The 10908-nt window shown below is 38.4% G+C and overlaps 1 protein-coding gene and 1 pseudogene across 2 annotated transcripts; one reads left to right on the top strand and one right to left on the bottom strand.

Annotated features, from left to right (window-relative positions):
* The first annotated feature begins 738 nt into the window (after positions 1 to 738).
* On the top strand, positions 739 to 4154 carry LOC109199787 (uncharacterized). Of its 2 annotated transcripts, XM_019355116.2 has the most exons (4): positions 739 to 1157; positions 2501 to 3017; positions 3493 to 3711; positions 3917 to 4154. In XM_019355116.2, exons 1-4 carry the CDS (start codon positions 932 to 934, stop codon positions 4122 to 4124), a joined length of 1170 nt encoding a protein of 389 aa, XP_019210661.1. In that variant the 5' UTR covers positions 739 to 931; the 3' UTR covers positions 4125 to 4154. The 2 variants fall into 2 exon arrangements, with proteins under 2 accessions (XP_019210661.1, XP_019210662.1); XM_019355117.2 differs by lacking the exon at positions 3493 to 3711 and having other exon boundaries at positions 740 to 1157.
* Positions 4155 to 4516: 362 nt separating this feature from the next.
* LOC109194404 (G2/M phase-specific E3 ubiquitin-protein ligase-like) lies at positions 4517 to 9448 on the bottom strand (annotated as a pseudogene).
* Between the last annotated feature and the right edge of the window lie 1460 nt (positions 9449 to 10908).

The following is a 10908-nucleotide window of genomic DNA, read 5'->3' as shown; positions in this document are numbered from 1 at the left end:
TATAAGGATATAAGGATATAACTCCAGGCATCTGTCATGTAAGCAATTCCTTCCAGAGCTCCTGTTCTTCTCACCTTGTATTGGCTGATCATAGCGCCTGCCAAGAGTTTCTGACCTTCACTTGACCAGGAGCCACAGCTCTTTAATAAGCTCAAATGCAATCATGTATAAAAGATTAAAATCATTTTCATACCACAGGTTTTTTCCTTCTCAGATCTGCCAATATGTTTGCTCGTCTCTATTACAGTTTGATCATTAAAAACTACACTGATCAGCATACTATGTGGAAGTTACAGATTACATAATGGCAAAAGCATTTTGTCAGACCCCTCATTATGTAGTCTGGTGTTTAAACTGTAACATTGCTGAGAATGAGTCATTATCTCTGACCCTCTGGACCCAGCAGTATTACCCCATGTCATTCTATTTGTCTTGTTTACCCTCGATTTGCCTTTACGGGAAAAGGATTTTTGTTTGTTCTGTCTCACTAAGGCGCTGTGGGGGGCATGCTTTACACACATACAGATGTGTTAATTACGGTGGCCCTGAAGTGCAAATCACAACAACAAATTGCTAACACAACAACAAAATTGAGAAGCACAAAAACAAAACTGAAAATCACAAAATCAAATTAAGAAGCACAAAAACAAAATTGAGAAGCACAAAAACAAAACTGAAAATCACAAAATCAAATTAAGAAGCACAAAAACAAAATTGAGAAGCACAAAAACAAAACTGAAAATCACAAAATCAAATTAAGAAGCACAAAAACAAAAGAAGAATCACAAAAACAAATTGAGAAGCACAATTACATTAAGAAAACCGGAAAGGGTAGGTACCAGTCGGCAACAGGAGACATCACTGATTGGATGTCCGCGCTGTTCGTCTTTGGAACCGGAAGTTACTCTGCCTGTGGCGCATTTTTTCAAACATGAACATTAGCGGTGACCCAAACATAGCTGTCGCTATTCGAGAATATTTTGATTCAGGACATACATACGAGGTGATACTGGATATGCTCAAGTGCAATCATGACATTTCAATTAGTATGCGTACACTGAAAACGCATTTAAAAGAATCTGGACTGTACAGACGAGGCAACTATTCTCCACTTCCTGAGGTGAGGTGTGCCATTTTGTCCGAGCTTCGAGGACCAGGGGTCTGTTCTTCGTACCTCGCTAAGTAAGTTAGCCGGATTTGATTGTTGACGATTTCGCGTGATCTTGGATCGTTCGGTTCTCCGAAGCCCATCCGGGACTTGCTGTCATAGCAACAGATCCGTAAGCGTAAACCTGCTCGGGAGCAGGCTTACTTTATGTAAACAGGATTAGATCGCGGCCACTCAGGTATGTCCGCTGCATTTACACGAAAGCAACAGCGATATTTCTCCACTGTTTCTCCATAAATAAATATTACCAATGTAACTAAAGATAATGCAGTATTTGATTCTTTTATTGATTTCATACAGATACATACAGGTCATTTCCTAAAAAAAGGGAAATGTACTATTAATCATTCTATTTCATGTATTTGATTATTTCAGATGTAATTCATATTTTAGAGTAGTAATAGTAAAACACTTCGTGTAATCAAGATGAGAGACCACGGCTATAAAAGCGAAGGTGGATTTGGGAAGTCTGTCGCAGCCATGTCCTGTCCGTTTGTACGCGAGCAACCCATTGCGGAAGGTGCAAGATTGATAAGGAGAGTTTACAGAATTCAGCGTATATTGCGGGATAGACAGGATCCTTCCTGTCCTTCCTCCTCCTCATATATATACATATATATATATATATGTATATGTATGTATATATATATGTATATATATATGTATGTGTGTATATATACATACACACACACACACGAGGGGGTGCAGGACCACCACCTGTCTTTATTTGCTCTGCCCTTTTCTTGGTTGCTGTTTTAAGCAAACAAACAGATTATTTCAGGGTCTCTTTTCAAGAGACTAAAAGCAATATAAGTGATAAATATTACCATTCTGTAGAATATTCTTATATTTCACTTTTACTTGTCCCCATGGACTAGTGGGTCCTGTTCTGGCTCTAATGTGAAAGAGGATATAATGGAATATGATATAATAAATTATTTACGAGTTTAATTTGTCAGCAACTTTCTGCCAGCCCTCTCTCCTTGCTTTTGCAGCCTTTGCAGTGTTCCCCTGCGTTTTAATTAAACTCTGAAACTCCTGATATCCCTCAATCAAGAGTTCTTGCTCTGCTGCCGTAAAATACTGAGCGCGCGCCTTCGACATCTTCGCCGACCAATCAAAGGTTTGCCGATCAATGTTTCTACTATCGATGCGTAGCCCCTTTTAAGCCACCCAGTGATCTCACATTACTTCATCCAGCTATACTAATCGTCAACAACAGGTGTGTTCGGAGAACCGGATTAGCGAGCTCAAGGTTAGCGCGATGATTTGATCTTGGATGTGTCATTTGATCTTGGATGTAGTAAGCGAGGTACGAAGAACGGACCCCAGGACAATTGTTTGGATATCGGACCATGTGGCAAGTTCTCAAACAAAAACACAAGCTGCGTGTCAAGCGTGATGTAGTTATGAGGCTGTTGAGACAACTAAATCCTCAAGGAATCGCTTTGAGAACTCGAAGGAGGTTCACAAGACGCACGTATCACTCCATGGGGCCCAATTTCATATGGCATGTAGATGGCTATGATAAACTGAAACCCTTTGGCTTGGCCCTGTCAGGATGTATAGATGGCTTTTCAAGAAGACTGATGTGGCTTGTGTGTGGAGCAACAAACAACAACCCGGCTGTTATAGCTCACAATTATATAAACTGTGTAAAGAGTCTTGGTGTGATACCAATGAGATTACGAACAGACTTCGGGACTGAGAATGGGACTATGGCAGCAATACAGTGTACCCTCCGTCACGCGCACACGGACTATTATGCTGGATCGTCAAGCCACAGTTACGGATCATCTACTGGGAATCAGCGCATCGAGTCATGGTGGTCTTATTTCAGAAGAGGAAGGTGGGTACATTTGTGTCTGGTAGGTGTAAGCTACAGTGAAAGCTGATCAGATTGTTGTTGTTTTTTACATGCATTTAAGAAAATAGAGTAGCGTCCTGCTGGACGTGTTGAAAAGTTGGATGAGATAGACGTTAACAGCCGTCACTTTATTGCAGGAACTCAAAATGGTCACTGTCAGCTGTTGTGCCGAAATGAGCATGCTTGCCTAGATTTAACGACGCCAATACAAAATGAAAAACTCAGACCAAACTCTCCACTCATCACAATCAACACACAAAACAGAGTGAAAAGAATACAGCATTTTTAACAAGAACATTACTGCAGTTTCGCTACAATATTTATGGAAAACTAATATGCATTGCTTTGTTTGACATCCATTTGTGGCATGTTTTAAATGGGACCAAAATGTAACAAACCCTATAAAATGACCAAGAACAAAGCTAAATTGATTCTTAAATATTAATTATATACCCAGGTCTCAGTTTTGGATGGACTTATTTGGAGACCTAAGAGACTCTGGAAACTTCAATGGAAGCCACGAACGCCAATGCTTGCTGAGATTCTGCTTCAGAGGGGTTCTACAGAAAGACCTGGATGAATGCAAAGACCTCTGGAACAAACACAGGATCCGGCCAAGCAGACTTGCATCGTGTCCAGGGGGGATTCCAAACGAACTCTATCTCTTGCCTCACAGGTATTTGAGTTCTTAACAAAATTAATTAACCTTTTGCATCAAACTAAATGCAAGGTGTTGTTATTGCTTAAGTTGGTTAATATATATTCATAATTTTACACATAAGTATGATAGAGCAGTTTATAACACGTCACTGCATGCGTTGATTTATATAGTTCCATATTGTCAGCAAAAAATCCTTCACTGTTCTATTTTCATTTTGCAGATATGGTTCAAGAGACTGTGGATTTGCTGTTGAGGAGAGGGAACTGGATGTGTTTCCCGAGGAGGGGCTACCGGTTGGATTGTGTGGTGATCCAAACATTGAGGAATATTTACAACAGGCTGTACAACAAAACACACTGCAGCAGCCACAAGACTGGGAATCGGCCACAGAACTGTATTTGGCCCTGAAGGACATAGCTGGGTTTTAGATACCAACTGAACTTCAGTTTGTAATGACATTTGCCAGAGTTACTCTGACGAAGACACACACGGTGTCGAAACGTTAGTTTCTTTCCTTTTTTTGCACCTAATAAAACCTTTGGACTTACTTGAGTGCTCCAGCCCTTCTGTTTTTCCTTCATTTTTTAATGTTAGTAGTGTTTCCTTTCCCTCTTGCTAAATTGAATATAATATTGTTCATAATATACAGCAACTGGCATGGATTTAAATATTAACATTTAACCACAAGGAAACATTTAAAATTTTCTTTAATAAAACCATTTACAAATAGTGTCCAGCATTTCTGTCACTTTTCCAACATACACAATATTCAGAAAAAACAACTAAAACAACTAAATGTTTAACAATATGGAAGTTGCACACTACTTAACAGGGTAACTCAGTAACTGTAACTTGATGACCTTGCTGATTTAAGAACATCCAAATCCTGGAGCATTTTGAATTCCAAAGTCCATGTTGGCCTTAAAGATGCTGTATGAGTCACAGATGGGTAGCTTCAGAGTATTTGCACAGGTGTTTGCAACTGGAAAAGGCGAATCACTTAAAAACTGGATGCATGGTGGTGGTGTCATTCCTGCCGGTGGAACTGCCGTCAGCCCTGTGGCAAACATCATCAAATCTTCCAGACACACTGCTGTTGCCTTCTCTGAAAGAAGAAAGTAAACACTGTAGTACATTACAGAAAATTTATTTCCTTACCTCTCCTTTCATAAAACTATAAACAAATAAAAACGGCCATTCAAACCTTCACAATCAAGGAGATAATCTGCCCAAAAGCCAAGTGTTAGGACCTCCTTATGCCGCTTGTTGCTTCCTGCTGGGCTGAGATCTGGTCTGAACATGCTCTCCAGTTCTGAAGCAGTCAGGGCCTTGGCAGAGAAGCATAGGAGTGGGGCCAGCACACTGGAATGTTGTTGCAGTGCACTTAAAAAATTCAGACTTTCCAGTCCATCTTTAAATCTGCAAAGGATAGACAAATAACTAATAATTGGTTTATAGCTATAACTATTGCAGTCTTCTAAATTGTGTTTAAATGTCTTTACCTACTAGAACTTTCATTATAAATTTGGACAGATTTCAAATGCATAGAATCACTTATACACAAAAACAATTCATAGTGCTCAGAAATTAACTGTGACAGCAAAAAAAGAAGAGCTCATTGGGATTTCAGCATTTAAAAAAAAATAGTGCTTTCACACTGGAATAAACAAGTGTGTCAAACAAGGGATCACCTCTTTTTATAAATAACTGAAAAATTAATCATGTTGCATGACTATGATTATTATGGGTCATTGTGAACAATAAATGTATACTAAATTAGAGTTCTAGTGTCAAAAGGTTAATAGCGTGCGACAGTGGCTCAGGAATTAACTTGTTGTTTATCAGATCACACGGATGCTACTGAATCAGTTTTTTCATATACATCTGAAGGTCTGAAAATGTCAGTGGCTGCTGTGATGAGCAACTGGCCATCCTGAATTTAAAAGGAGTAATGAGTTTACCGTTGAATGACACTTTGGTTTCTTTCAAGGATGTACCATCTGAGGTACTCCTCCACAAATGCTTGTTTCTCACAAGGCTTGACGTTTCTGAGGCATCCAGCAGTTTGGAAGATTGTGCTGTTTTGCAAAATAAGATTATGCAAAGACTCCTCTGATTCAGCTTTCAGGACCTATTAAAAAAAAAAAAGGGTTACTGTAAGAAAAACAAAAATATAATTTTCACTACTTTTACGATTCATTCAAACATTGGATTAAAAAAATAATCAATTTGTTATTTCACTTGTGTTGTTGGGAGGTGGAACTCTGTCCTTTCAGATTAAAGAATCTACCTTGAACCTACTTTCAAGATATGATCCAACCCGGATAACTTTTATCCTGATTAAATCTTTTAAACTGGCCCCAAGTGTCTTCTAAGTAAACCCATTCCCTGAGCCTAGGTAATTTTCTACCTGATGTAGAACTTTTGTGATCTCCTCATCTTGCACATCTTCTACAGTGGCGCTGAAACTCTGATTCCCTGTGATGTGGTTGACCAGGTTCTTGGAGAGGAAATGTGGTGCTGGTCCCCCATGCACAATGGATACAGCGATCATCTTTCCTGCTAAAAAGTACTCATCTTGCCTGGCAGCTGTTATACAGGGCACATAATTATCATGGTTAATTGCTATTAAATATGCTAATGAAAAAAATAAGCCAATTTTTATTAAAATTTCCATTGTAATAATTACGGAGAAAACATCCACCTCTTGAATTATATACAAGATAACGGTTCTCTGGAGGTCCATCAAAGATGGGGCGATTTCTCAGACTGCCCATAAGAAGTGTGAGAAAATTCACGCCTCGGGCCACCTGTATCCAAACCTTCTTCAAAGCTGCCAGCATCATCATTAAACTTGATGAACATGTCGTAGTTGTCAGAGTATGTGCTGCGTCGAAATCCTCTAACAGCTCCATCCCATACAGCTGACCTTGATATATTGAACCTGCTGACCTTCTTGTGGTTAAGTTCCAGTCCCAAATTTGCAATAATTTCATGTGCCTGCAAATTGGTGTCTCTAAAAAAAAGGGAAACTTTTTTTTTAAAGGTGTATATACTTCTCTCATGATTGCATGATGTCTTGTACAGAACAAGATGGCGGTTAATTGGATTCAAATGTTTAAATTACTAACACAGGTTCTTCTGGGGGCTCAGCTTTGGCTTCGTTAGGAGTAGGATCTTCATCATCAATCACAATCGGATCAAACAGCTGTGTGTAGTTTCTGCAGAGTGAAAACATGTACACAAAGAGTAGATGCAAAAAGACAAATGCATAAACATGCAGTTCCAGTTTTATAGAACGATTCTAATATTTTTTTTCCTGAAGAACCTAATGTAAAAGAGTCAAACTACATACATTTACAATAATTGTGTGTATATATTTTGTGCAACCCTCTGGAATAATTACTGAAGATACAACGCACCTGTAACATGAGTTCTCCACAGTGAGGCATTCAGTAGTGCCTGTATCGTTTTCTTCTTCCAAATCTATGACCTGGAAATACAGAAATGAGGATGAATGAAAATTCATATTTGACCAATTGATAATTATTTTAATATAGGGAGCCTAAGTCTCCTCCCCTTCTGGTCTGCTCATGGGTCCCTGAACAAAAGAAAAATGAATGGAAGTGAATGGAGCTATAAAAGTTATTTTCTGGTCTGCTTTGCCTTACTCTCTGAATCACACATATGTTGTACTTCAATTTAAATAATAAATAATTGTGTTTCGACTATATCTGTAATGTAATTTGAGATTTGTTAGCTTGTAAAAATTCGTCATTAAAATGACTACAAGTCAGATGTCGCAAATATGACGTCGCCTCAGAAGCTTTTCTCCCCCAGCGTAGCTGCTAATTATCACATGGCCAGATTTATAGTGGTTTTCTCCACATCATCCTGGAAGAAGGATTTGAAGCTCGTTAAACAAAACTAAGCTTTTCCTCTTCTCTGTGTCTGGTTCGATGATGTCAATTTTGTGAGACGAACATTTACATTTCGCCACGTCTTTTCAAACAAAACCTAAAATAACCTTTGCCACCTGTCGCTTAAGCACTTTTTAGGGGCCCATGGTCCGAAAGTAGATGGATGTACCTTAGGTTCCCTATCCCAATAGATTATCTAAAGGTACAATAACTAAGAATGAAATAAGAAGAACATCCTGTGGTCAAATTTGTGTACTGCAGTCTATCTTTATAAACAAACGAGTGACTCTCCCTCCTCCCGTTACATGAGTTTCATGGCTACGGATCAGCGCCAGAAGATTCTAGATGACAAAGACGAGCCATACACAGTTAGTTTCAATGTAACCTTCCTTCCAACATTAGACTGCTTTGTGATTATTTCATGTACCGGTATGACTTATTGTACCTTTAAGGGGTGGATGTTATAATCTATTGATAGTATGAAAATTGAGGATGTGAAATGCATTGTATAATAACAATGAATGTAATAAGCAAACAGTGAATCATTATCTAATTGCAAAGTAAAGGCGGTGGAGATTGTCTGCTGCACTGTTTTACTAATAAAAGCGTTTTTTACCTGTTGTACTTCATTAGCAAGCACAAGATCCCCAGCACCCTTCCTTAGAGAACAAAGAAAAGCATTTTTGTTGTGTACTGTGAAAATATTAATTGACACTTTGAAAATATTTAAGCATCTTGATTAACAAACAAGCAATACAAGTATTATGTAGTCCATGTTCCAAAAACCATATACAGAATGAATGACAAAAGTGTATATCTCATTAATACAAAGTGTAGGCAAAAAACAGTAAAAGATTACATGTTCTTAAAATATCACTTACTCATATTCTGCTGCTTTCTGTAAAGGACTGCTTTCATGTTGAAGTTCCCATGGCTGAAACAAACAAACAAACACACGCACGCACGCGAGCACGCACACACACACACACAAAATGTATTTCACATATAACTATTAACTGTTTTACTGAACTGAGGCAAATGGTGGTGGCTAAACAACAAGAAAACTCTATAAAAAAATTTAAATTGTACTTACCAGTGTATCAGCAAGATCAAACTCAGAGGGCCTTTTAATAACAATCTCTGGGTCAGAGTCAGACAAGTCTGAGTTTTCTCCAACTACAAAACATGAAAACAAATCAAGCTAAGCTAACTAAATTCATACTAATGTATGAAACTTTATTTGATCATCAATAATAGATTAATACGAAAGGCATAAAGTTAGCATTGAAAACTCATGACTCAGCAGATCCAAAAATGGCTGAATTTCATGTTTCCAGGAAGAAACATAACATATACAAGCTAATTTAGGGAGCAATGGTGGCAGAGGAGTTAAAAGCCCGCCCTGTAATCAAAAGGTTGAAGGTTTGAGCCCTGCTCAGTCTGTCACAGTCGTTGTGTCCTTGGGCAAGACACTTCACCCTCCATGCCAGGTGGTGGAAGTGGGAGGGATAGGTGGCATCTGTGTACAGCAGCCTTGCTTCAGTCAGTGAGTTCCAGGACAGTTGTGTCCACATTGTAGCTAATCACCAGCAGTGTGTGAATGTGTGTGGGTGAATGACTGGTTTTGTTGTGAAGTGTCTTGGGGGGGTTGTAGAACCCTAGAAGGTGCTATATCAAATACAGGCCATTCACCATTTTAATGTAGGTATGCTATTGACTTGGGTACTTTATGCGTAATGTTATCATTTCACAATTTCAAAATTAGCAGTTGTTGAAACTAAGGGAATGTGTGTCAAAATCCAAACAAACATTAGCAGCTTACCATCTTCAAAGTAATAATAATAATAATAATAATACATTTTATTTATAGGCACCTTTCAGACCCTCAAGGTCACCTTACAGTAGCAGGTAAACAATACCGTAAAAAACATTTTTTTTTTTAAAAATGTATATATAGCAAACATGGTAGATAAAATTTAGACATAAACAGTCATAAAAGTATAAAAGCAAATATAAAAACTGAGCAAGGTAAAAATGGCCTAAGACAGATCAGGTGTATGCAATTCGAAACAGATGGGTTTTGAGTAGTGATTTAAAAGAGGTGAGACAGTGTGTGGTCTGCTTGAAGTCACTCTTCAAGCAGATGAAAACAGTGATTCTTTGATAAGGCTTGCCAACTTCAGCCTTATAAGCCTCAAGTGTAAATGGTCTGTGTTCCAGGGACAGTAATGACCTCTGTGCCATCCGGATAAAGAAGAAGGAAAGGTCCATCTTTTAGATCTTTGTTAAAGTCCTTCATTTTTTTAACAGCTTGATTGAGCAGACTTGTGGCAGTAGCGTCAGGGTCTGTTGTTAGGAAAATAGTTTTTCCACGGTATGGCTTCAAACCTCCCTTTTTAATGGTCATCAAGCCGACATTTATCTGTAAGGAAAAAGACATGAACAATGGGCCAAGTAGATACTAATATGACTCTAAGCAGATCTACTCAAACTTGAATATTTATTAACTGCAAAAGAGGGATCTTCCTGACAACCTAAATGTACAATTACTCGTAAACAATTGTTCTTATTCTGGATAGCTTTACTACACTGAACATTTTTTACACAACTCCCCTAAGGAATAACAAAAGAATGTCATTAGAAAATTAACCTCAACTTGTTTTCAGACTGAGCTAGCCAAACTACCTGAGCCTTTCTTTTTTCCTTTTTCTTTAAGCCCTTCCTCCCTTCAGAAAACTTTTGCCTCTCTTCATTTTTCTTTTTTCTGTATTCTATGGAGGTGCTGAAGGTTGGAGTCGGGCAGTTTGAGGTAATCTGTGATGCTACAGGGAAACAAAGGAAAAATGTACTACAATGTCACACATTAAAGACATTCATTCATGTGACCTTCCATTGTCCACACAACACGCAAATAAGGACAACACTGAATAATCTCACTAGAAAATTTCTACCAAGGAATGACAATGTAAGTGATACTATTGACCAATACAATTCTACACCAGTAAGTTTTAATGTATAGACACATGATAGTGTTAGTTCCTAAAGTTAACCAAACATAATAAATGAACTAATTTATTATCGTTTCAGTTGTGGAAATGCTCAGAGGACTGTTCCACGAAGCAAGCTAATCCCAAAAGCCAGGCTCACTCTGAAAATCCAGGCTCGATTGCCCCAAATTCGGTTCCAGGAACCAGGCTAACCTGCAGTCTAACCTTTCTGCTCATTCATTATGCAATATGCTTGTGGACAAGTCTGGTCCGTGGCACCCTAGCTGCGAGGTTTGTTAACACTA

The sequence above is a fragment of the Oreochromis niloticus genome, unplaced genomic scaffold (assembly GCF_001858045.2).
Source record: "Oreochromis niloticus isolate F11D_XX unplaced genomic scaffold, O_niloticus_UMD_NMBU tig00007939_pilon, whole genome shotgun sequence".
Lineage (NCBI taxonomy): Eukaryota > Metazoa > Chordata > Actinopteri > Cichliformes > Cichlidae > Oreochromis > Oreochromis niloticus.
This window is presented reverse-complemented; position numbering and strand designations above follow the sequence as displayed.

What these genes read in the sequence shown, in the direction of transcription:
- LOC109199787 (XM_019355116.2), top strand. Translation starts at nt 932, where the DNA reads ATGAACATTAGCGGTGACCCAAACATAGCTGTCGCTATTCGAGAATAT. An exon ending in TCTTATTTCAGAAGAGGAAG is followed by an intron (nt 3,018 to 3,492) that starts GTGGGTACATTT and finishes TTATATACCCAG; the next exon opens with GTCTCAGTTTTGGATGGACT. An exon ending in CTCTATCTCTTGCCTCACAG is followed by an intron (nt 3,712 to 3,916) that starts GTATTTGAGTTC and finishes TTCATTTTGCAG; the next exon opens with ATATGGTTCAAGAGACTGTG.